Source organism: Crocodylus siamensis, chromosome 7 (assembly GCF_052110815.1).
Source record: "Crocodylus siamensis isolate JL-2025a chromosome 7, ASM5211081v1, whole genome shotgun sequence".
Classification (NCBI taxonomy): Eukaryota; Metazoa; Chordata; order Crocodylia; family Crocodylidae; genus Crocodylus; species Crocodylus siamensis.
In genome coordinates, this window is record NC_143401.1 from 9,398,923 (window position 1) to 9,426,137 (window position 27,215).

Sequence of the window (27,215 nt, forward strand, 5' to 3'; positions counted from 1 at the left end):
AGTGCGGCCGGACTGGTGTGAGGGGTGCACCGCGGGCGGAAGCCGGAAGCGGCGCCGGCTGCGCGGGTAAGCCATGGCGCTGCCGTTGCCGTGGGAGCTGTGGGCCGAGCTGCCGGTGGAGAAGCGGATCTTCTGCTCCGTGCTGCTCTTCTCCTGGGCCGTCTACCTGTGGGAGGCCTTCCTGGCGCACCGGCAGGTCAGTGAGGGCCCGGGCCCGGGGGGGCGGCGGCGGCGGGACTCGCTCCTTCGGCCTCACGTGCCTTCTCCTGCCAAGCCTGGGGGCGGCCCGGGCCGCTCGTCCGCGCCGAGGGAGCTGCGTGGTGCAGCCCAGTCTCGTTGGGCTCCCCTCCAACCGCCAGCAGGGCCCCGCCGGCACTTGGAAGTGCTGCGGAGCCTGCTGGAAACCCCACTCCACTGCCGGGAGAGGCGGAGCCCAGCTCTCCTCCCTGGGACGCTCCACTGTTGTCACGTGGCTTTTTAAAAAATTCAAATATGAGGGTAATGAGTCACACTCACGTGTGGCCTTTATTGCAGTTCATCAGCCGCCCTTCTTGTTTCTGGCCTGGCTGGAGCATCAGTCGGTATATATGTAGCAGACATACTGGGGGTACAAAGGCCATGTGCAGGTAGCCTCAGACTTGAAAACCGCATCAAGTCCAAACGTCATGAGTTGGGACCAGTTTTCCCACAGGAGCAGCGTTACGAACGGGAGATTGGTTCCTTTAAGATGCTGGATGCAGCAGCCTGCAGCTGGTGTGTCTGGTTGTGTTGTGGGGGAAGTGGAGGGGGAAGGGAAGGTGCAAGGGGGGGCAGATCAGCGCTCCCCATGGTGAGGGAGGGACTGTAGTAAGAAGTGCTGCCCAGCCAGGGCCGGGCAGGCACAAGGAGGTAGAGGCAAAGATTCCTGCTGCAGCGAGCTGCTTGTGTGACTTCTCCACCGGCAGTTCATGCCGTTGCTCTTGCTGCTGGTGCAGGAGGACATGGGGAGGCTTGTGCCTTCAATCTGTGTGGGGTGGGGCGGGGCAGGAGGGCTAGGCTGCACTGGGCTACACTCCAGGCAGATGGCAAATTTTCAGGTGGCTGCAGCCTCCCTGTGCCCCCTCTCCGCAGGCACACAACCCTCCCCATGACCTGCCGCTGCCTGCCCAGCTAGGGCAGGACAGGCATGAAGTGGAGCTGCTGTGCTGCCTGCAGAAAAGCGGCCCCCACCTCCCCACAGCTTTGTCCAGTGCCCAGTCTGGCCTGGTTGGGCAGGCAGCAGCAGTGCATTGCAGGAGGGTGAGCAGGCAGCGGAGCGGGGGCCATGGGGAGGCTGCAGCCACCTGAAAACTTGCCATCCTCCCAGTGAAGACACTGCTGCTTGACCATGCAGCCCAGTGAAGCCCATCCTGCCTGCCCAGGGCCAATCCTGGGGGCAGTGAATTAGTGTGGCTACCCTGGGCCCTGCGTTTTGAGGGGCCCTGTGGAGCTGGGCAGAGCAGCTGAGGCGACTCCATGCTGCCACTACTTGCTTCACATCCGGGCATTTGCTTCCCATTCACCCCCCTGCTACAAATGGCAGTGGCAGCTTCTTCAGGTCTGGGGCACGTGGGTTCAGAACAGGGACAGTGCCCCACACTCTGCTTGGGTCAGCTCTGCGCCCACCTCACCCCACACAGATCCGAAGGCACATGCCCTGCCAGACCAGCAGTGAGAACAGCAGCACGAATCGCTGTTTGAGCAGCCACACAAGCAGCTCGCAGCAGCAGGAGCCTCCGCCCCACCTCTCCTTGCGCCCACCCGGCCTCAGCTGGGAATTTGCCACATAAGTGAAATGAAAGCCTGGTTTATGATATTTGAGCAAGCCATGCCCACACTTGCCCTGCCCCTGTAAGAGCCCTGTGAGCCAGATGGCTCCTTGGGGCAAACCAGGCCTGTGGGCTGCATCCTTGATACCCCTGCCTGCTCCATATTAATAGACTTTAGAAGTGGCCTTAAAAAAGGTTTCAGAGGATGTGTGTGTGTGTATGTGTGTGTGTGTGTGTGTGGGTAGTGGTGGTTGTTTGCTTGTTGAGTTTCCCCCGCCTCTGGGAAGCTAGTATTTGACATCAGATGTAGCAAGCAAGTATTTCTGGTAGGTCCCATAGGGATTTTTTATTACACTTAATGCTACTTCAGTATCTTTAGCCAATGATAAGGAAGAAAATATAAAGTCTTTGGCAGCACAGTTGAAGAAGCTGCATATATTGCCAGTGTAGTAGGTAACAGGATTCAAGCTTTGATCCCTGTAATGTCTCTTCCTTATTTATTATCTGGCAAACAATCTCAAAACCAAAAAGCACATAAAATGAAAAACTCTGAGGAGTGTTATCTTGTCATTTCCATTTGATCCACTCTGATCCATCTCCCCCCTTTAAAATTCTTCTCAGAGCAACCACCTAACAATTCCCTGTTGTCCCTTGCCAGCTCTGGTACCTTTGCTTTGTTGTTGTTATAAAGACGGTTCATTTTTTTTGTACTCATCTGTATTGTTTGGGAATGTGACCTTCTTCGAGCCTTAAGTGTTTTATTAAGGCCACATGCCTTCTTTGTTCCTTGATGAATGACATGGCAAGTCATACGTGAAGACTGGGGGACCATATTGTGGAAAGCATGACTTTGATTCCAAAATGTGACTCACTGGCTGAACATGCATACCAGCTGGAAGTGGTTGAAAGAGAACATCATAAGTAAGGGACTATTAAGGTGAAAGCAGAAAGCATTGTTGTTGCTGATGGCATTAGCAAGCCTTTTACTAGGCACTGTCTTCAGTTCTAGTTTTCACGCTTGCACGAAAGTTTGGTAGGAGCTGCCTGTCACTTGTCTCTAGGGAGGTATGCAGTGAAAGACAGGACAGTTGAGGTCTCCTTAGCCTAGTAGACAACTGTAAACATACTTGTGTTCTTATAGATTCAAATACATCATTAAAGAACGGGGGGGAAATTCTGTTTCCCATAAGTGAAATGAAAGCCCTGGTTTATGATATTTGAGCCATACTTCTGCACTTGACGTTCTCAGCAAAGTCATTGGGAGTCCCACACGTGCATCAGAAGGGAAAATTAAAATTCCCTTTGATTGGCATTCTACATTGTTACAGTTCCAGAACTCATGTTCTGGACTGGAAGCTATTTCTGTGATATTTATAGAAAATTATTTTTGTGTATATTTTTAAAGGCTAGGAATGAATATAAACACATCTGTCAGTTCTTGGTCTGAAATTGCATTTGTGGTTTGATGGAGAATTAGTCAGTCAAGAACAGACTGTTACCTTGATAGACTTACATGATGACCTGTGCATAAAAGTGTTCTGGATTTTGCAATTTGACTATTGAAATACAAGTAAATAATCTGATATAAAATTTTATTAAGTCATCTCCCTTGCTATTTCAGAGGAGGGTGTACAGAACAACAACCCATGTACCATGGGAATTAGGACAGATTATGGATTCGGAAACATTTGAGAAATCTCGTCTGTATCAATTGGATAAAAGTACTTTCAGTTTTTGGTCAGGACTGTATTCGGAGGTGGAAGGCACTGTAAGTACCTGAACTGCTTTCAGATTTATACAATGCTTATCTTTGTAACTTGTATATGAATATAAAACATCTGACTTTTAATGTTACTATGGAGTTCTAGGGCCAGTGCTCTCACCAATTCAGTATAGAAGTGCAGCATTTAGCTAAAATTGAGAAATTTTACTATAACTCTATTATTACTAGCTGTCTTGCTGTATTAAACGCAACTTGTTTAGCCAACACAAAAATGGTCACACCATCCTCCTCTTCACAACCCACCCCCTGCCGCCAAATACGAAGACACCCATAACCGCAATCTACTTATTTATGCGTTACCTCCCGTATTTCCCTCCTAGAAGGTAGAATACAAACAGAAACATATTTTGACCAAGTAGTAATGCATTATCAATGGAGCTTGCAAGTTTGCTAGGCTTGTTCTGTGCCTCACCTTCCTGCGCCCCTCCACACCAGCAGTATGTGTGCATTTGTATTGAATTTTTACTTTAAAAAACACAAGGCATGCAAAGGTTGATTATACAGTTTTAACTGTCCTCTTCCAGGTATAACTTAAGTTAGGCCTGTAATTACATTATTACATATCGTTTCTTAAATAAAATAATATGTAGCATCTTAAAGTGTTATAGTGGAGAAAAAAGTGAATTTTGTGACAATAAAACTGCACAGTAAAATGTAATCAATGAACTGTGACTTATAAGGAAGTATACATTGTCAGTTGCCATATTAAATTAGCTGTATAAAAATAGCTTAATATTTATGTATAATTGTGCCTGCTTGATATCACTTACTGCATTTCCATTATGTTATGTCATTTAAAATATCCCTTTGTAATATTATCTTAGGTTTTTACATTTTTATGTCTTTGTGGAGGTGGGGAAGGGTTATTTTTAGGTTAGGTTAACTTAAAGATAGAAAGGTAATCATGTTAGAAGATAGTTGCATCCAGTGTTTTGGGACATTTATTGTTTGAGATCTTTAAGAATAAGTTGCATAAACATTTCATAATTATATAAAACTAAATGTGAAATAAAATATTGTTAAACTATATTGCTGTAAATTACTCTGTACAGAGATTCTTTTGAAAAATATTATTTTACGTGTGCAAAAATAATATTTTTACCTGTTGCCCTCTAGAAGTGTGGCTCCCAAAGTAACAACTAAATTATATTATAAATCTGTTATTAAAATAATAGCGTAAAACATTTATTTTTATAAGGATGCAGAAATAATTATAAAACAAGATGGGAAATAGTGTTCTTGTGAAACCGTGTAGCATCAAAGACTTTTGCAATACACTATAGAACATAAGGTAACACAGTTAATTTCTTGATTTCTCCATTTTGAATGTTTTACATGAATTTTATGGCAAATTTTGGAGCATGGCTACCCAGAGGCTGTGGATTCTCCATCCTTAGAGGATTTTAAGACCCAGAGAGACAAGCTCTCAGCTGGAATGATCTAGTTGGGGATGGTCCTGCTTTGAGCAGGTGGTTGGACTAGATGTGACCTCCTGAGGTCCCTTCCAACCCTCATTTTCTGTGGTTCTGTGAATTGTGTGACCTATATGTTTATAGTTCTTGGTATATACTGATGTTCATGAGTATCTCTGACGTTTTTGGTAAAATGAGACTTGTACTACTTTTCTCTTGTCATGCAACAGTGAATAGTGGTATTATTAATGGACAGATAGTATCATGGTACCACTCCCAAAAAACCAAAAAAGCGAATAAGTTCTGCAAACTGATATAGATATCAAGTGCTCAAACAGCCACTCTCTGGTTTTCATAGCGATATACATAGGATTGGAAAGAACATTGTGGATCATTGAATCTAGTCCCCTGTTATCTTAAGCAAATAAATAATATCATTAATCCCCTTCATAAACTTTTAAAGTTGGAAATTAGGGCTTGCAGATCTAAAGCCAAGGGTCTCATTTGGAGCTTGCCAATGAGATTGTGAATTTGTGTTCAGAAGGATGCTAGCTTGTTTTGCTCTTTCAGTGCTCTGAACAAGGGGTGGATGTTGCCAGCTCATTTGGATGCTATGAACCCCTTCAAAAGTGCCTTTGTGTTTAGCTATCTCATGCCCTTGAAATAGGGAGTTAGGCACTGTTTCATTGGGAACACTGACAGCCACGGAGAACTGCCTCAGCCTGCAGTTCTGTTCACAGCCTATGTGATTTTGTAGCACCTTTTCTTCCTCTTCAGGTTTCACAGCCAGGGCCAGCCCTGCAAAGTTCTGCTTTGGTTCATAATTATTCAGACTTTTCTTGTGCCTTTTTTGCCTATCCCAGTACTCTCTGCTGGATCTGCCCCTCACCTAGTGCTGGGGGTGATGAGACTAGAAGTTCTCTGCTATCACTAGCCCTGTTTATTACCTTTTCTTTGGTACATTCTTTTCTGTGTAGTTCTCTCTTCTATATGGCCTCCAGAAGGCTGCTGGCTGTGGTGCTTCCCTAACCTTGCCCTCTAGATTGGAAAAACCATGGTGCAAGGGTTTAAGATTTGGGTTTGAAATTACTGCACTCAGATGTTCAAATCCCAGATCAAAATCAGTTGATGTGGGAGAAATTGAGCATTGTACAGTTTGACTTGAGTCTTTCAGAGGAGGTATAAATTATGGGAGATCTCCAAGGCTTGCCCCTTTTTGTTTGCTCCTGTATGTTTTGGATAACCTGCTCTCAGGATGCAAAAGGGTCTTGAAGATGGACAATTCTGTGATCTCCCAGCAGGATAATGCAATAATGGCATTCATTTGAACCTTAAGGGGTCTGACTCCAGAATCCTTTTAGGACAGGAGATTATATTGGGTGGATGTTGTTTCAAGCTTTATTCTAATAATCCTTGAGAATCTAAAAAGTTAGAAGCTGAACTATCCGGCCAAAATGTTTCAGATGAGATGACCTAATTGGGACCCATATTTGCGATCTGAATTTTAAGAAGTGTAGAGTACACAACCTCCCTCCCCCCACACACACATACTAAAGTCAGATTGCAGAGCCTCAGAAAACCAGTTGTGACTATAAGACTTTTCCAAGTTGCCTTTAAAATACTTACCTGGTCAACATGATTTTGTACTCTGAGATAATACCTGCTTTTATATTGTGTTTCTATGTATTTGCTCTTATAGTTGATTCTCCTCTGTGGAGGAATTCCTTTCCTTTGGAATGTGTCTGAAAAAATATCTGGTCGTGCTGGGTTTGGACCTGAATATGAGGTAGGCAACTGTGCTCTTGAAAACAATGGGTTGTGAAACTATGGGTGCTTAAAAAAATAAGTTGATCCTGTTCTCATTTACTTTAATAAAAGCAGGATTGGGGGGTCCAGTGATTGTGTGATAAAAGTACTAGATATTTCTTCTGAGGATTGATGACAAGATGAAATCTCAGTTTGTTATCTAAAATCCAACCTAGTGTCTTACAGAGGAGAGAATTGTCGTCCACCATGTCTTTGATGTCTAAAGTCAACTAAGCTGGTGCTGTCAGTTTTTTCTATGGCACCCTTTTGCAGTCTCAGAATGGACACAGGAAGGCCTTCAAAAACAGAAAAATTCTGAAAATATGTATATTAAGCTTGAAAACATTGTCTTCCTTCAGGGTCTTGCCTTTGAATTTTAACATGGCAGTCACTTGCCATGGTGATTACATATCCCAACATCGTTCTTCCATAGTTCTAGGATTCCTTCTGCTAAAATCTACCTTTTGTTGAATAGCCCTAGGTATAGGGCTGAGTTAACACCAGCAAAGTTGGTAGAAAGATTCTGGTGACTTCTGTGGACTATGGTTCAGGCTGGTAATTAAGTTCTACTTCATTTTGAGTCATTCAGTAAGAACTTACTTGTGTGGTATACAGTGAGTGGAGAACTGGCTTAGACCCTCCTTTGCCTCTGAAAGAGACCATGTTAATATTATTGAGACTGAATGTAAGAATTGCTATACAGGATTAAACAACGATTTTATCTAATCCGTTATCCATGCTGACAGTAAACAGCACCAGCTACTTTAGGGGAAGGGGTAGGATACTTGCAGCTATGGGATAACCAGTCAAAAAAGAGAACTTTTTCCCTAACCCCGCTTAGACATTAACACCTGCCTTGTTACAAGAAGCAGCATATTTCTTTTTGGTCACTGCCTGCTAAAGACTGAATGACTGATGTTCCATTCAGTTTTGAGTCAGGCCTACTTCCTCCTCCTTTCATCTAGAGAAGGATTTGGCAGTCTTTGGCTGGGTCAGAGCCTTTGACCTGGCCCTCTGTCATGGGCCACAACTCTGAACATGCCAGAGCACTCAAGCCACCTATGTTTACCCTCCCCACAAGTGCTTGGCCACTCTGCATCAAGGGTAAACACAGGCACAGGAGAGCAGCAGAGAGGAGAGTGCTGTGAAGGATACAGGTGGCTTGGCACAGCTGTATTTTGCCTGATCCCCTGGGCCACGTCAGACCTTTGTAGGCTTGGAGTCAACTTCTTTGCAGGCTGGATGTGGTCCATGGGCTGTAGGTTGCTGACTCCTGATCTAAAGGAGCTGAATCCTTTCCTTTCAGCAGTAGAAAGAGATGGCCTTCAAGAACATTGGAGGAAGAGTTGTCATTCTTCTTTCCCAAGGAGACTGGCACTCATCTTGACTTAAGGAACGCTCATTGCCACAAGGCAAATCCCTTCAGATTCCTCAGGTTCTTTATGGGACACAAGTAATTCAAGTACAGAAAATGCTCCTTTAGCCTATGTGTAGATATAAGGTTCTTCAGAGGATGCCTCACTGCCTGCTACAGATGCTAGGGCATGTGTCACTGTACCTAGATGACTAGTTGGAAAGCCCAGGTTACAACAGGACCAGGGAAAAGCTGTATTCAAAATCTGTAAGCTGCTGAACACAAATATGAATCATTTAAGAGAAATGTGCTTTGGCCCTTACCAGCAGATCTCATTTTTGAGGGCACTGTTTGGGTTGGTCTGAGCTTGAACAATATGCTGTGCTTTCAGTAAACCCCTACCTACTCTCAGAGCACACTGGTCACTGTTTCCTAAGGGCCCTGCTACATGTTCAAGTTAAAGCTGGATAGAAACCAGCTATAGAGTTGCACATTTTCAAGCACTAACATTTGTAGCTGGTTGGCTCTTTCCATAGCTGGATAATCATTTTCATGGTGTGATAATTACTTAGTGTGTGTTGCTGGTCTAAATTTATTGCATGGTTAACCATTTAAATGCATAACATGTGTGATGTAGCAGGGGCCTATGACTCATGGGTCTTATGGTATCTTTAACCTGTCACTTTTATGCCTGCTTGTTTATTAGATCTGTGGTGCACAACCTTTTGTCCCTGTGAGCTGGATAAGTGGTGCAAGGCCAGACTGAGGGTTGAATCCTTCGGGTGTGATGGTCTTTGGCTCTGATACAGTGTAGGGCTGGTGTGCAGGGTTAGCTTATCAGTGCAGGTTAGCTTATCAGTGCAATAGGGCCCTTAGGATCTAGTTGCTGCCCAGCCCCAGGCACCACAGTGGTCCAGTGCAGGGGTCTGTGTCATTAGGCCTGCAGGGCTCCCCACAGGTCCAGAACTTTGGTGCCAGGGAAGCAGCAGTAACATTAATTGCCACAGCTCTAGAAGCCAGATTTCCAGACCCGTGGGGAGCATTTTGGGCTGATGGTGCAGCCCCTTTCAGTTTCAGTCTACAGGCCAGAGCTTGAGCACCATTGTATTAGATCATACTAGCACTGGGTTGCTCAGTGACATAACTCTGATGTAGATAAACTTCCACAGATATCTTGCTATCCCTCCACAAGTCCTGTGCCATCTTTCTAGGAAGGGGAATCCAAGGTCATAGTTCTCAGCAAAAGTGCCCCTTACCCTTTCTGTCCTCACAGCCATGATAAATGCTTCCCCCACCAGGTCCTCTCCAAATTTACATATCTCTAAGAGGCCTTCCAGTGGTACAAAAAATAAATAATAATTGCCTTATATTTAGCTTGCATTTCTCTCTGTCTTTAACAACTAGCCAGTTCCATTTACACTATTTCCATTACATCCACTATGGGTGGTAAGAGCAGTATTACTATTGGTAGTAAGAGGAATAACACTGATGTAGAAGATTTACAAGTAGGAATTCTCTTTCTTGCATTTAGATTGTTCAGTCATTGGTGTTTTTGCTGCTTGCTACGCTCTTCAGTGCAGTGACGGGCCTACCATGGAGTCTGTATAATACATTCGTTATAGAGGAAAAACATGGCTTCAATCAGCAGGTATTGTAGAATATACTTGTATTGAAATAACTCTCTTGAACACTACCAAATCAGTTTTAGTGATGTTGTAGGCATGATGGTCAAGGAAATATGCAAGAGCTGAGGATTTTTGTGGGTGGTACCTTTTACTGGAGCCAACTACATGGTTGGGATAGACTATAAAAACAACCTTTCTGCATTGCATCAGTATTTTACTGAAAATGCCAGGTGGACAGATCTGTAACTGCCTTGGTTTGGGACCTGGAGATTCCTTCTGCCTGATCTCAGAGTATTTCCCATTATGTATTGATGCAATCTACTTATAGCCTATGGTAGTTTCTGAACATGAGGCAGCCATCCAATTCGTTAACTTGCTGTAGTACAGTAATACTTACAATATGAATATCCTTTCTTTACAGACACTGGGATTCTTTTTTAAGGATGCCATCAAGAAGTTTGTTGTGACACAGTGTATTCTATTACCGGTGACATCTCTTCTGCTTTACATTATTAAAATAGGGGGAGACTACTTCTTCATTTATGCCTGGCTTTTCACATTGGTTGTTTCTTTGGTGAGTGTGGAGATACATTTTTTTGTCTTTCAAATCCTAGTTTCTTTGCAGAATACAGTACACAGAAGAAACATTCAAAACTCTCAATCTTTATTATAATGCAGTTGTGTATCAGTTGAATTTTTTTTTTTTTTTTAACATTTTGGTTTAGAAAGTAAGGCAGTTTAATTCTCCAGTTTATACATCCAGATGTTGCATTTGCTGTGTCATCCACCACATAAACTCCTAGGAAACTAGGATTTAGAGTACAGTTGGCTTTTATCATGACTGTTAAGTTCAAGTTTTCCAGGACGCATTTCTTGTGTCTTATCATAAGTGTGATCTCTGTTCTTTGCTCCTAGATGCATGACCTTGCATTTGGCTATATCAAAGCCCAAGTAATTCTAATGATTTTTTTTCTAGATCACTGCTCAAGTTATTGAATAGCAAAGCTTAGTGATTTTTTTTTTGAGGGGTATAGTTGTTAAAAAATGCAAATTCATTGAAATAAGTTTTTCATAAAAATACTAAAGCATTTTGATAAGGCATTAAGTGAGAAGGATTTATGAGTCTAATGGGATTTCTAAAGTGGCCTACTCCAGCCGAGAGCAGAGTGGTTGAGGTATTTGTTCCAGAATATGAGAAAGGTAGGCCAGTGGGCTGTTGGCTCTTTTGGGGTGGGTTTCTTGTGTGTTTGTGCGGATGTCAGAATATCTCATTTTTATTCCGATGCAAATTGAAAACAAATTTGGGGGCTATGAAGTTTTATATAAATAAGTAAATTAAATGGCTACCATCTTTGTGCCTTTAAACACCATTGCCTGTTGAGTTGTTCGTACTGATCTCTTTCTGAATGGTTAGTTAATTTAGAACCCATTATTAGGTGAATAATTCAAATGGTTCCCCTCTGTGTTTACTGCTGTGCAATTACAGAAACTGAATTTCAGTATTCATTGCTTTGTGGGCAGGCAAAGTCCAGCCCATTGGCCAGATCAGGCCTGCAGCAGACTCCATTTCCCAGCGGCCCCTACGCGCATTTCTGCAGCCAGTTTCCATGGAGACATCTGGAGACTGGGTGGGGCCAGGGTTTCCATGGAGACTGGCCCCAGCAGTACTGGCAGGGAGCTGCTCTGGGGCTGGGATCTTGCAGCAGTGACTGGAGCTGGGGCAGAGCTGCGATTTGCTGCCCATACACCCCAGGTGGGTGGGGCGTGGAATTACTTATGAATTACTTATATTTGGTTTCTCTCTAACCTACTTTTAAAGATTTCTGGGAATGGAGATATTACAACTATTCTCGGTAGCTTGTTCCAATGTTTGACAACCCACATAGTCAGAAAGCTGCTTCTAATCTCTAGCCAAAATTCTCCTGATAACCCCTTGATAACAAACCTTAAATGATGCGAGGGTATGTAGCCTGTTTAAAAAAAAAAAAAAGAGGGTATATTCCAGTTTTAATCAAGTTTCACAAGTTGGGTTGTGATGCCCTCTTCCTCCTCCCCCCACCACTACTGCAAGGCAGGCAGGGGGACTCTGTGTGGTGCTGGAGGGGGACTCTTCCCCTTCCTCATCCCTTGCTGCGGGGAGGGGGGCTCTGTGGTGATACCCAGCCCCAGAGAGGGATTCTTCCTCCTCCTCCCCCACCCCCTCACCACAGAGTCCTGCAGCTGCCTACCACAGGGGCTCACTGTAGACACGCAAGCTCCCACTGTGCCTCCGAGCCAGCCTGGGTAGCCTGCTGCCTGGCTAGCCATCGCCTGCATGTGCCAGGCCAGGTTGCGCTCATGGAGGGGGCTCAGCTCCCCTGTCACCGAGTGGCAGCCGCTGGGGCCTAGGTTGGCTCTGCGATGCAGCTGCTTCAGCCTGGGCAATGGGGGCAGGGTCCTCACCAGTGGCTGCGGCTCAGCAACAGCCGGCCCCCTCACCCAGGCTAGGCCAAGCCAGGCAGCTCCGCACAGCACGCCCCCCTCCCCACCCTCACGTGTATTAGAAGAACTAAATGTAGAAATATTCTCAAATTTTAAGATTTAATTTTGCTAATGAGCAACTGCAATTTAGTTCACCCAGGATTTTTCTGTGCCTTGTTTTAACACCTGTGTTTGCTTTGTAGGTCCTTGTTACAATCTATGCGGACTACATCGCCCCTTTGTTTGATAAATTCATTCCACTTCCTGAGGGAGAGCTCAAACAAGAAATTGAAGTCATGGCAAAGAGTATTGACTTCCCTTTGACTAAGGTCTATGTTGTAGAAGGTGAGGCTCTTAAGTTGTTATTTGGAGGCCACAGATAGCTAACCTTTTTAAATATTCTTTTAGCAGTTCATTCAACAGAACAAACTGGTACATTCTGTCCAGGCACGTGGGATCCCTTTTCTATGAGATTGCTGTCAACATCCTTGAAGGTGTATTATAACACTTTGTACCTTAGTGACAATTTAAATATAGTCCAGTAATATGATTGTACATTCTTGATTCGGTTTTCTTATATGTAAGCATTATCATGATCTTGCCCACCATTATTTAAGAAATAATTGGCAGAGCCAGGAATAAAACCAGGTCTCCTAGGTCTCACTTTAGGACCTTAAACAAGAAAGTATACCGTGTTCTTTAGAGGTGCACTGATGCATCAATCCGACTCAGATCAGTACTGATGCAAAGAAAATTTGGTGTATCGGATACCAGCGCCATGGAGCTGATAATTTGGCTGATAAATGCCTGTGCTGCACACAGCTGCAGCACAGCATGTAGGCAGCAAAGAGCATGGCCCAGCAGCATGGAGAGCTGCCTCCAGCTGGTCAGTCCATTGTGGTGGGAAGGAAGGGGCTGGGGTGGGGTGCAGATCAATACTCCCCTGCAATGTGGGAGAGGGCTGCCCATCTGGGGGGGAGGGGTATGGTGGGGGACAGCTCCTGCTGCTGCTTGCACCCTGGGAGGGCAAGCAGGGGTGGGGGGGAGGGGCCGATTGCCCCTGGATCCACATGGGCCGGGGGTGGGGGCTGCTGCATGCAGCCCTGCTCAATGCCCTGCCTCCACCCATGAGCTGGGAAGAGCCAGAGCTGCACCAGGCAGCTGGCGGCAGTGCTGAGAGTGGAATGGTGGTGAAATTTGGGGTGGCTGCAGTCCCCTTGCAGTGCTGTTGGTGCCCACTTTGAGTCCCACCACCACCGAGAAGAGCCGCACGGAGCACCAGCTCCAGCCGGCAGCTGCAGCCTGCCTGCTCTGCACAGATCCAGGGTACATGCTTCCCTCCCACCCTGTGCCTTCCCAAGGTGCAAGCAGCAGTGGGAGCCACCCTGCACAACAAGCCGCAGCACTGTCTTGGGTTCCCCCTCACCTGCCCCACTGGACAGTGCCTGCCCCTTCCCCCCCTTACCATGGGGGGCATTGATCTGCCCAGCCCCCCACCCATGCCCCTTCACTCCCCCCGATTGGTATAATTAACTCTGCTTATAATGTTCTTTGATATAGTGCCAACTTAGTAACTAATCAAAAGCCTGCTGTGGGAGTCTTTCCACCGAACTCATAGTGCTTTGGACCAGCTTTTATGGGTGGCGTTAGTATTGTAGTTCCAAATGGTACGAAAAGTTACTCCACGTAATAATGAAATACAGGTGTTTTTTAACAGGTTTTTTTCCCCCAAAATATACCAAGGATTTAGTCTTTAGTAAGTACTTTCCAACAAAAAGGAAAATATTTATTTGCATTGTCCAGCAGAAAAAAATGTCTTAAATAATTGTCTTGGAATTGACAAAGAATGAAGGAGGCAGGTTCAGAGCAAAAGGAGGGTTATAAGTTATCCAGCGAGAGAGTTCTTCTGTGTTCTGCGTATGCAATCTAACTTTTGCAATGAATCCATGCCAGTTTATGTAATGAGAGGACTCCCCTGAGAGGTCTAGTGAATAGGAGGTAGCACAAAGTGTTTTGACCCTTGTTTTTAATGTAAATTTCCTCCACTAGGCTCGAAGCGCTCTTCCCATAGCAATGCTTATTTTTATGGCTTCTTCAAGAATAAGCGGATAGTGCTGTTTGACACCCTTCTAGAAGATTACTCTGCACTGAACAAAGAACCATCAGAAGGAAGTGAAGATGCTGAAGATGAAGAGACAAAGTCCAAAGTTAAAGTGAGCTTAATTTTTATTCCCTTTTCATGTTGTTTTTCATAATTCCCCAGAGAACTCTCCCTTTTGTCTTTTGCATGTTTTATTATAGGTCTGAATAAACTTTAAAAACAAAACCAGAATTGCACTTAAAACAAAACCAGATGATTTAATTACAGAAGCATCTTTGAAATAACGGGTTTGCTGGGGTTGTGCATGGGTATGACACCAGCAAGTCAAGCACCTTATCCTGAGATTCCTAATAACCCCTTGAGAACTCTGTTGGTGTTTTTCTACCTCTCGAGGTTCTGAATGGTATGATTCTATGCCATTTCTTCCTTCAGTAAGCCCAAGTTCATCACCTGTTTTCCGCTGGAGGCCTCAAAACCTGCTTTTTTCCCTTTCCAACGTCTTTTCTTGGCAATCAGTGCCATAGTCTTCCTGTCTAAAGTCTTCAGGGACTGGGAAAGAGATTCCTCATTTCAATTCAGGAAGAACTTCCCTGTGCCTGTCCCATTACAGTTTAGCTGTGGGACAGGAAGCAAACCTGTTCTGTCTGACTAAAGCCTGAATTTATTATCATGGTGCCCTGTAACCAGTGGGGTCCCTCAAGGCTCTGTCCTGGGACCCATACTGTTCAACGTCTTCATTAATGATGTGGACATTGGAGTTAGGAGTGGACTGGCCAAGTTTGCTGATGACACCAAACTTTGGGGCAAAGCATCCACGCCAGAAGATAGGCAGGTGATCCAGGCTGACCTGGACAAGCTCAGCAAATGGGCAGACAAGAACCTCATGGTGTTTAACACCGAAAAATGCAAGGTTCTCCACCTTGGGAGGAAAAACCTGCAGCACCCTTATAGGCTCGGCAGTGCTACGTTGGTTAGCACTACAGAAGAAAAAGACTTGGGGGTCATCATTGACCACAAGATGAACATGAGCCTGCAATGCGATGCTGCGGCTAGTAAAGCGACCAAAATGCTGGCGTGCATCCATAGATGCTTCTCGAGCAAATCCCGGGACGTCATTCTCCCCTTGTACTCGGCCTTGGTGAGGCCGCAGCTGAAGTACTGCGTCCAGTTTTGGGCTCCACAATTCAAAAAGGATGTGGAGAAGCTTGAGAGAGTCCAGAGGAGAGCCACGCGCATGATCAGAGGTCAGGAAAACAGATCTTACGATGACAGGCTGAGAGCCATGGGACTCTTTAGCCTGGAAAAGCACAGGCTCAGGGGTGATCTGATGGCCACCTATAAGTTTATCAGGGGTGACCACCAGTATCTGGGGGAACGTCTGTTCACCAGAGTGCCCCAAGGGATGACGAGGTCAAACGGTCACAAACTCCTGCAAGACCATTTCAGGCTGGACATAAGGAAGAATTTCTTTACTGTCCGAGCCCCCAAGGTCTGGAACAGTCTGCCAGCGGAGGTGGTTCAAGCACCTACATTGAACACCTTCAAGAGTAAATTGGATGCTTATCTTGCTGGGATCCTATGACCCCAGCTAACTTCCTGCCCTTTGGGCAGGGGGCTGGACTCGATGATCTCCCGAGGTCCCTTCCAGCCCTAATGTCTATGAAATCTATGAAATTAAACCCATTTGAAATAAAATGGCGGGTTTCACTTAACCCTGGATTTACCTATTATAAAGGTTTTCGGGAATTCACTCAGACTTGGACTTAGCATCTTGCAAATGATGTTTTTCAATTAAGCTTGCCTCTTCTGCAAAAACAGCATAAAGGAGAAAGCTGGGTCAGCGAAACAGACCTTTCGCTTATCTGAAAAATAGCTCTCCCTTGGTCTCTCCCCTTTCCATGGAGCTCCCAGGGCGAGGTGGCCCATTGCTCATTACCCTGCTTCCTTTGAGGAAACAGCCCCTGGCTTCCACTTTGTTTTTTCTTTGCCTCAAGACCAAAATTTTGATCTTATTGGACCATGTCTGAGCTGGAAAGCTAATGGTGAAAGTGTTTAACAACACAGATATTTCCCAAATTTTCTTTTCACCAACAGAAGGAAAGGACTAAAAATCTCTCAAAGTAGGAAAATCAGTTTATTGATTAGTACTTTCAGAGATAAGCAAATTGATTTTCCCATTAGGGAATTTAGAAGAATTCTGCCTATGATTGGTTTACACACGCTCGTGCACACGCAAATCACTATCTAGACCAGGGGTTGGTAACTTTTTATGAATGCAGATCACTGCTTAGAACCCATCCGATGCTGTCTGTGGGCTCTACCTCTGCTGCCACACCAGGTGCGTTTAGTGGATGCCTTCCTAATGGAGCTTCTTGGCTTATGTGCTACACCAACACCAAGTGGAATCAGCACGGCTGTGGTGGGAATCAACAGATTTGGTGTTGAGGATGTCAGTAAAGAGCCCTCAGCACAGAGCAAAGGGAGCTGGGACAGTAGCAGGTAGCTTGGGAATGCAGAACATGGCCCCTCTAAATTGAACTTCTGGGGCTTGTTCATTTTTTCTCTAAGTGTCACCAATTCTCTATCTTCTACCTGCCTCCCACCACAGGCTGGATCCAGGTTCTGCATGGGTTGAATCTGGGTCCAGTTGCTGTGGTTTGCCAACCCCTCATCTATATAACATTGTTCTAAAGCTTCTAAGTACAACAGAGTTATGCATTGTAGATGGCCGTATGAATCTATATAAAAAAAGAGATAAAATCAGACTATTAACTTTTTTGTTTTCCTCTGTCGCTAGGAGGAAAATAACCTCACTTTGGGATGGGAAAAGCAAATTAACAGTTAAGATACTCTAGATAATGGTGATACTAAGATTTTTTTCTCCCTTTTTTTGCTGTATGCAGAATAAGAAGCAAGGTTGTAAAAATGAAGAGGTTTTGGCTGTGCTTGGCCATGAACTGGGTCACTGGAAGCTAGGTCACACCATAAAAAATATCGTCATCAGCCAGGTAAATACTCGAGGAGTGTCTTTGAGTATCATCTTAATTATTGTATTTTGTAATGCAGAATTGTCTTACTACTTCTTGCGTGTCAGACTTATTCATTATGCTTGTTAATCATGCTGTCAACTGCAAAATGGCCATCTCTCAGGCAGAAGCCTTGGGAGTGCTGTGGGCCATTCAGCTCTGTCGGTTTTTTGTCTGGTTTGGGAGGGGGTATTGCAGCTCCTTGACCACCTTGGTTCTCCATTCCTTCTCTACTCCCTGAATTTTGGGGCAAAGATTTTGGCTCTGAAATTACCTCAGCCGTTTTCTTGAGTTGCTCTAGTTTGCATCCACACCAGCCTGGCTGACTTGAAAACAACCAGCTGCTTTAAGTCATTTCTAACATATTCTGCCACTTCAGAATAATTAGGCCAGCTTCTATCTAGGCTGTCATCTAGTAGATGACCTTATTTGTGAAGACTGAAGTAGAAAAAAAAGGCAAATACTTCAGCTTTCTCTGCATCATTATTGGACTGCATGCTGCATTCAGTTAGGGACTTACACTGTCTCTGGTCTTCCTCTTACTTGTGACTTGTATGCTTTCTTGTTTTGTTCTGTTTATAGTTTCATGGTTTCATAGTTTCTAGGGTCGGAAGGGACCTGAGCAGATCATCTAGTCCGACCCCCTGCCATGGCAGGAAAGAATACTGGGGTCAAACGACCCCAGCAAGATGTTCATCTAACCTCCTCTTAAAAACCCCCAGGGTAGGAGCCTGCACCACCTCTCTTGGAAGTTGGTTCCAGATCCTAGCCGCCCTGACCGTGAAGTAGCGCTTCCTGATATCTAGCCTAAACCTGCCCTTTGCCAGCTTGTGACCGTTATTCCTGGTCACTCCTGGCAGTGCACAGGGGAATAGTGTCAAAAGCGCTCTGGAAGTCCAGGAAGACTATATCCACTGCTACCCCTGCATCTAACGATCTGGTGCTCTGATCGTAAAAGGCCACCAGGTTGGTCTGACAGGACCTGCCACTGATGAACCCGTGTTGGTTGCCCCTAAGCATGCAGTCCCCTGCTGGCCCCTCCTGGATGTGTGCCAGCATAATTTTCTCAAACAGCTTGCCTAGGATCGAGGTAAGACTAACCGGCCTATAGTTTCCCGGGTCCTCCTTCCTGCCTTTTTTGAAGATGGAAACCACGTTGGCCCTCTTCCAGTCCTTCAGTACCTCACCAGAGCACCACCAGTGCTCGTAAAGCCGTGCCAGGGGACTTGCAATGACCTCGGCCAGTTCCTTTAGAACTCTAGGGTGGAGATCATGTGGACCGGCTGACTGAATACATCCAACCCCTCCAGAAGCTCCCTAACTAAATCCTCGCTAACCCGTGGCCCAGGTGTGCCTCCCCTGGGGCCCGAGGGGGGCCCAGCAGGGAGGTGGCTGTTCCGGTCCCTACTTAGGAAGACGGAGGCAAAGAAATCGTTAAACATGTTAGCTTTGCCGTCCAGTGTTTAATCTGTGACCTGACCCTCCTGATTTCTTTCTACTTGCCCATACAATTTTTTTATAGTCCACCCGAGTAATATGGCAGTTTCCATTTTTTGTAAGACTCCTTTTTGCTTAATGGACACTAACTTTATAATTATGTTGTAGAGCTACAACATGAAAGCTGGAAAGTCAAGGACTTGAGAATTGGGAAATTCAGTTAAGATTGACTGCAGTCTTAAGTCAGCCACTTTGTATGCATTATAAGAGGTTTTTAATTGCCTAATGACATGCTTTTTCCCCCAAAAAATACATTTATTTCAGATTATAACTGTAACGTAAGAATTTTAATCAATAATTGTATGCTAAACTAAAAGACCCATTTTAATGGGAATATTGTTTCTTTCTAGATGAACTCCTTTCTCTGTTTCTTCTTGTTTGCTGTATTAATTGGACGGAAGGAACTCTTTGCTGCATTTGGTTTCTATGAGACCCAACCTACCCTGATAGGCCTGATGATTATCTTCCAGTTCATTTTTTCACCTTATAATGAGGTAAATAACAACTTTTATGAAAAATAATCTCTTTAAAAGAGAGAGAGTTGAATATCAGACTGCTTAGGTAGTAACTTAATCATTTTTCCTGGTATTATTATTACAAGGAATTGTTTGGAATTTCTGGTGGCAGTATTATGTAAGCACTTCACCTTAATTGTTATGGTTAGTGGTCTGGAAATCCTATTATAATTTACTGCAACAATCTCTGAGTGGTGTGAGTAGGCAAGATCATAACACAAAAATATAGGTTATTTATTTATGTGTTAGATTTATATGCGGCCCTTTCCAGCAAAAGCTCACAGTGGTTTACAGTAAGAAACAGCACATAAAAGAGCAAATGAAATATTAAAGTAAAAAATGAAATATGATTCAGTTCAAGAAAGGCAGGCAGATAATGCATTTTAGAAACAGTTTCAGGCCATGATTGTATCCTGCACTATAACCTCTATTTTGCTGTAGAAATCATTTTAAAACTATGTAAAAATCAAATAATAAAAGGCCATTTTAAAACAGCTTCCTGGAGGAGTGTCAGTAGAATGTATTGAGAATCATTGAATTTATGACACATGACACAACTGCTGTTTTTCTGATTTTAGTTTTTTAAAACATGGAGGCTTCCATGCAAAAGTGTTTTATAAAATATATTTTAGGTTTGATTTTTTTTTTTTTTGTTAGTCTCATCTCTTGTGGTTTGTAGGAATGATATTCCAGCCTAATTAACACAAGAAATGACTGCATGAACAAATAATCATGACATGAGGTATATACCTTGGCTTTCTAACATTGGTAAGCTATGTCATGGTAACGGCTCATGTACATGCTTTTACCAAGCAGTAACGGTGACGTAGCTCATGTTAAGTGAAGTGTAAGCTACCTTCCAGTTTACTGTTGAGGGAGGAACATGGTTGGACAGGGACAATGAAGTAGCTGAAATACTATAAGTCCACACCCTAACTAGCCTTAACAGTAGCTTGTTTGCATGTCCAAACCAAAAACAGTTTCAGTGGAAAAGGTAGGGAAACACTTTTGCTTTTTTGATTTTTTGCTATGCCAGAGTGTCCTGTCCCCAGAGTATGCTTTGACCTCCGAGCTTCCACCCTCCATGTCATGGAGCTCAGTTGCTTTCCTCCTGAATTTTTTGTTGCAAGGAGTTACCTTTTCCTCTTGGACTATGCTCCTAAAGCTCAGTTAATTTCATGGTCTGTAAGAAAAAGAACCCAAGGTGGTGGTTGTTCTGAAGAAGTTGCAAGGTTCTGTCAATGCTCTCGGGCTTGATTGCTGACAGATTGCATGTTCTTACCAGATGACTTTCCAGCCCTCTAAGAAAATTGCAGATTGCTGAGATTTTATGTCATTTTGATATATTTTCCCCCCACAGGTTCTCTCCTTCTGTTTGACTGTACTAAGCCGCCGATTTGAATTTCAAGCAGATGCATTTGCCAAGGAGCTTGGGAAGGCTGAAGACCTGTATTCTGCTTTGATCAAACTAAACAAAGATAATTTAGGATTCCCTGTTTCTGATTGGATATTTTCAATGTGGCATTATTCCCATCCTCCTCTGTTAGAAAGACTTCAAGCCTTGAAGGACTCAAAGCAAGACTAACTGGAATCATGATTGGTTCAGAGACGGTGCTTCCAGCTCAGAAACAAAATTCAGAGCTGCTTGGGGTTTGTTTGGGTTTTTGTATTAGTATTTTTTCCAATTTAAGTGCGCCATTACCAGTAGTACCATGTCCTTGTCTTGAATGTAGTTACTCCCTGAAATGGTTATTAAATTTAAGTGAATTTTAAAAGAAAATAACCTGTGGGTCTGATTTTGGAGAATGGACTTATCTGAAGGCCTTTCTCCACGAAATGTGATTTTTGGATTGTAGAGCAGACTTTGGGGAAATTAACACTCATTGCTCCTGAAGTGCCCACCTCTTAAGATTGTGCAAAGCTTGAATGTGGCTTTTGATCCTTTCACAGTATCTTTTGGTAAACCCAGCTGTAGCTTTCCACCCAGCTGTAGCTTTCCTCCCAAGTCAACGCGAATGGCGGTGCCTCAGTCCTGTACTAGCTGTTGTCAGGGAAGATGAATTGGGTGATTTGACTTCTGCGAAAATAGTTTACCCTAGCCAATCACTGTTCAAATGTTTAAACAAGTGAGCAAGTTGGAATGAAGATGTGAGCTCTTTTCCCTGGATTAAGATCCGTGTCTTCAGTGGATGAAAATGCTACTTTCAGAGATGTAATAAAACTGCCTCCTTCGCTGAATGGGAAATTGAAATGAATTCCAGCTGCAAAAATGTGTGATCTTGTTCTCAATAAAATCATCACTCGTGCACCGTAACCAGCAGACTGGTAGCAGGGCTCTGAGTCAAGCTCCAAGGACTGCTCATTCCCCTTCCTAGTCTGTGGACCATTGAAGTGTTAATAGAGAAGCACCAGTGAGATCTATAGAAGAGGAGCAGAGTGAGGGAAAGTTGCCAACTTCTTGCCCTTCCCTTACCTTTTGTAAAAAAAAACAACAGAAGCAACAGCTTTACATTCATTAGCCCTTGTATTTCCTTCTCACACTCCCATAATTTCCTCATCAGCTACACAAGTAAGACATACAAGAGGGCAGTTCACCCATTCCAGAGAAAAGGGAGTTAGCAGGTGCATGTAGGACCAAATTTGGAAAAAAAGTGGCAGAGCTGCCCACTGCTAGAGCATCAGCAGAGATCTGAAAATGATGGTTTAGGCAAGTGGCTGAAGGGGTATGTGTGATGGAGGGACAGTTTCAGGATGTGTAAAAGCCCAATGTGGATCTTTGAGAGTTCTTGCTCCCCTCGCCCCCCAGCCCTGATGGAACATTGGACAATGTATTATTTCTCAGTATAGTTGTATCATGTAAAAGACAACCAGGCTGCAATATCCAGAATACACACTGTGGTATTATTTACTTCAGTGAATTGGATGTGCCTAACATAGGTTTAAATGGAGTGAAGAAGAATCAAGTGGCTAATCCAGAAATGACATTGTACAAAGCAGTCACCTGCTTTTCCAAATGAAATGTTTGTGAAATCGGGGAATTCTCTTGCCACCTGTTGTAATTTCTTTTTTCTAATTTAAACTACTTGCTGAGAGAGAAAAGGGGGAAATGTTTCCAATTAACTAAAACCAGGACTTGTGTGTGAAGTTCCACATGTGCAAATCAAAATTGAACACCGTAAATGCTCTATATAAAAGTATTGTTTGTCTCTACCAGATTCAGTAGATGTGGTAACTTGTTTGGCATATTCTCAAAAGTACAAACAGCTCCATGGTAAGTGAGAAAACTGACTTGAAGGAGCAAATTCTGATGCTGTTGTGTGCCTGATCTCTCAGTTGGTTCTAGCTGCTGTTTTGCTATAAAAAAAAAATGTGTTTGTGTCTTTGAATATGTCATGCTTCTCTTCAGCACACAATACATTTATTTTTTAAGCAAGGAAGTTAAACTAAGTTTAAGAATGGTGTGTGTTGTGATTAATATGTTTTAACTTTTTAACATTGCGTTTTTTTCTTCACTTGCTTTGAGGTTTTTAGTTTCTGTGATGATTGTTTTGGTTCAATGAAAAAAAAGCATTTAAAGCCCAAACAAGAAGTGTAATGTGTTAAACTTGAAAATTACACTGGTAAAGCAGACTTTGGTACTGAAACAATATTCTGGGTGGCTTTCTTGCTAACAGAACCCTGGCTTTATTCACAGGATGCTTTTGCACTAAGTATAAGTCGAGTGAGAAGCTAAAGCTATGTCCGCAGAACATGACAGCACTCTTGTAATGTTATTGTTTTAGTTCTTGTAATGTTCTTTTGGTTTTAAATGCCTTGTTTTGTGTTTTGTGCTTGTGAAGCAACATGATGCTAGTGTTGTGCATTAGTCTCATGTTGAGTTAAATGACCACAATAACTGTGTTGTCCTCAAGAAAGCTGGTCATGAAAATTGCCTTTTTACTTTTGCAGCGTTAATGTAGTTAAATGGATTGCGAATGCAAAAGTGGTGTCAGAGAACATCAGCCTGTTGCTCCTAAAAAGGAGGCAAAGTGCTTGGATGAAAAATCTGTAAGGACTAAATTCTCCAGATCAGTGAATTAAATCACTTGTGCATAGAATATCCATGGCTTGTGCAGATGTGCAGCCTTAAGTGCATATAGCAAAAAAGGAGAAGGTGTTTTTCCACTCCCCATTTTTTTAACCTCTTGCAGTTATACAGCCAAATATTTAAGACCTTACATGTTCAAAAACATCTCATCCATGTAAATAACTAGTCTGGGTATGTTGTAGCTATAGCTTAAATAAATTAGTCATTAGTTTAACATGTGGAAAGCCTGACTAAGGTCTCTGGTACCTTAGTTTTATCAATAGAACTGGAATTCTCCTGACATGTTTGTGCATGTCCACACACACAGTGGCTGAAAACTAGAAATAAATATTGTCAAATGAAGCAGATCAGCTGTGCCCAGCTGGTCCACTTCGTTGGACAAAACGCATGTTATCCACTGTCGTGCAGCATTAATGGGTGGGATAATGGGCAACATGTTCTCTTGGGGTTTGAGGGGCCCTATCCTGCACATCCTGGGAATTCCTGTGCAGCATCAGGTCCCTTAAGCCCTGGGAGTACCTGGGCAGTTTGTCCCTCTGGGGCTTTCTTCAGGCAGGAAACCCTGACTTTCTCCAGTTGGGGAGATGTACTCCAGAGATTCCTGGGGACAAGTCTCTGAGAGAGGGGAAGGCTGGCAAGCACTCCCAGGGCTTCATGGGCCCAATCCTGAATGGGAATTCCTGGGATGCACAGGATCAGGCTCCTGAAGCACCTGCCCAGGGTGACTGGGGAATGCAGACAGCTCCAGGCTGCCCTGGCTCTCGCTTCACAAAGCAAATGGATGTCTACTGCTAAATAGCAAAAAATGGATACTACTTTTGTCACAACCACAAATGTTTGGCATTTGTGATGCAACAAGGGGCATAGATGTCTGTTCACTTGGTGGCGAAAGGAGATGCCTATTCCCCCCCCCAAACAAACCTTAATGTCTGTGTCAGTGGACTAACACCACCTCTGCAAGCAATAATAAACCCTAAGCCAACAATGTAAAGCTAGTGTTGGATTCAGCTTTGCTTCTGTCAGTCAAAGCAGTCCTTTAGCACCAATCCTATACTGCTTTTTGGTAGTTGCTCTGGCAAGTTTTGGACTCTGTTGCCTGCTACCAAGAAGCCTGCTCTACCCTATTTTAAGCTCTCAGTTTATTTTGGACACAGCCTCTTTTTCTGTTCAGATATATTTAGAGTGGACAAAGATGGCTTTTGTGCAAAGGGAGATATGTCCCAAGGCCACAATGCTCCAGGGTGAAAGGAGCAGGAAGGAGGTACTGGTCCTTCTCCCCTTTCAGGAAAAGGCTGCAAAAGCCCAACTCTGCAGAAATTGTAAGAACACAGATGTGTACGAAGCAGTCGCAGAAATGGGCAAGCCAAGGGGTACAGGTATGGTGAGAAACAATGCCAGGCCAAGGTGAGGGATCTCTGGTAGATGTACTAAGGGGTGATCCTGCGGGGCAGTAAGTTTGGATGCACCATAGTAACTTTCCCTTCTTATAAGGACCTCTGTGCCATTTTTGGTGATCTCCCCAGCACCCTGGTTGTCCTTCTGGAAGCCTTGCAGGAGCTTGAAGAATCTTCCAAGGTCCATGGCAAGAAGGACAGATGTGAGGGCAGACTGCACCTTGTCATGCATCCATAGATGCATCATGAGCAGGTTCAAGGAGGTGATCCTCCCCTTCTGCGACACTGGTCAGGCCGCAGCTGGAGTACTGCGTCCAGTTCAGGGTCCCGCACTTCAAGAGGGATGTGGCCAACACGGAGAGGGTCCAGAGGAGGGCCACTCACATGATCTGGGGGCACCAAGGCCAGCCCTACGAGGAGAGGCTAAGGGACCTGAACCTGTTCAGCCTCCACAAGAGAAGGCTGAGAGGGGATCTGGTGGCTGCCTGTAAACTTGCCGAGGGAGACCAGCAGGCAATGGGAGAGTCCCTGTTCCCCCAAGCACTACCGGGAGTAATAAGGAGCAATGGCCATAAGTTGAAAGAGAGTAGGTTCAGGCTGGACATCAGGAGGTGCTACTTCACGGTCAGGGCGGCTAGGAGCTGGAATTAACTTCCAAGCGAAGTGTTGCTCACTCCTACCTTTGGGGTCTTCAAAAGGAAGGCTAGACAATCACCTAGCCAGGGCCATTTGGGCACAGCATCCTTTCCTGCCATGGCAGGGGGTCGGACTTGATGATCTGCTCAGGTCCCTTCCGACCCTACCAACTATGAAACTATAACCCTGAACTTCTGTTGGACGACCCAACAGGAGCCCATTCCAATGGACAGCATAGTGAAGGGATCTCTGGTGATGGGAGCAGTCTTTCTTTCCCTTAGTATGTGCTTTCCTTCTCAGCATGTCACCTGCTGTTTTGAAAACAGTATGCTTCCCTACATGCAGAGAACAAAGGGATGCTGGGCAGTAAAGTGCCAGTTTTTCTAATGAAGACCTGCCAGGCAGACAAGAGTAAAGCTTTAGAGATCTCAGCTCTGTATAGCACCCACTAATGTTTCAGTTGTGCAGCACTACATTTGTTCAGAAAACATGGCTAGTATGCAGCTTAGAATCCAGGTCAGCGCATCACTGGGTATGGAAAATGGCTTGCAGGCACACTGCATGATCTGGTGGGCCTGGCCCCAGACACTTCCCTCGTGTGCTGTGCCGAGGGAGATCCAGTGCTCAATTCCAACCTGTGGCTAGGCGGTCTGGCCAGTTTGCAGAGAGTCTTGCTTCCTTGCACCTGGGACAGCAGCAAGAAAGTGATCTAGGAGGGAACTGCTTTATTCTTTGCTTGAGGTTTGCTTGAGACTCTTGTCTGCAGCAGGTGCTTTCTCTGAGTCTTGGTCATTTGTTAGTGAAATACCAGCCAAACCCCCAAGGGACTGCAGCGATCATTTTTTATCTGGTCTTGGCAGCCCTTTGTGTGCTCTCCCACATGCCCTCCTCCCCACTCTGACTTGTACATCCTCTTGAACTTTTATGGGCCATACAAGACTCACGGTGCCAGCAGCCACTGTGAATGCTTCTAACAGTAGCTTCCCACTCATTCTTCATTCGCTTTGTCTCTTTGAACTTTGTAGCAGAAATTATTCCAGTTCTTTCTTCCTATGTGCCGCTTTAGTAAATCTAACAAGCCCCACCAGCCTCTTCGGCCCTTAAGAGGGACACATTCAATGGCGGCAGCCAGGTTGGCTGAAATAAGGGAATGCTCTTCAGTGGGGATATAAGTGAAGCATGGATGATGTTGAGTGACAGTGGGCCAAAAATGAAAGGACAATTTGTTTAGGAAAGCAATGGGAGAGGAAGACATTTGAGAATAAATTGAAGCTCCAAAAAGAGAAGGTAGAGATGGTGTGGGAAACAGGTAAGCATTGTGGCCAGAGGCCTGCACCTATCTACTCCATTTTCACCATTTCATGGTGTGGAAAATCCATTTACAAGGAGTCAGACACCACCACATCCCACGTGCAAAACAGCACCACCCTCTTCCCATGCACCTACTATTTGGCACCCACAGAGAACAAGGAGAGCTGAGTTTGTACACACAAGCACTTGCATGATGTACTAACACGCATGTTGCACTTCTTTTGCCTCCTTCACCAGTGTGTTTGCTTTTCCTTATGTTTACAATATTAATAGGTGTTTTGCCATGTCCAGTGTTTTTTTGGCAGGTTTTTTTTTTGTGATTTGGTTCTACATTTGCCTGATCTGTCTGGTCTCGCTGAATTGTAGCACTGGGCTTCTGTAACTTTCTACTTCTAATAAATGTGTTGGTTCAAGAATTTCA

At 44.4% G+C, this 27,215-nt stretch overlaps 1 protein-coding gene across 1 annotated transcript; it reads left to right on the plus strand.

Annotated features, from left to right (window-relative positions):
* On the plus strand, positions 1 to 27,215 carry ZMPSTE24 (zinc metallopeptidase STE24). Its single transcript, XM_090057833.1, has 10 exons — positions 1 to 196; positions 3,409 to 3,555; positions 6,682 to 6,768; positions 9,674 to 9,790; positions 10,189 to 10,341; positions 12,431 to 12,572; positions 14,277 to 14,440; positions 17,232 to 17,336; positions 19,202 to 19,345; positions 20,727 to 27,215. Exons 1-10 carry the CDS (start codon positions 74 to 76, stop codon positions 20,949 to 20,951), a joined length of 1,407 nt encoding a protein of 468 aa, XP_089913959.1. The 5' UTR covers positions 1 to 73; the 3' UTR covers positions 20,952 to 27,215.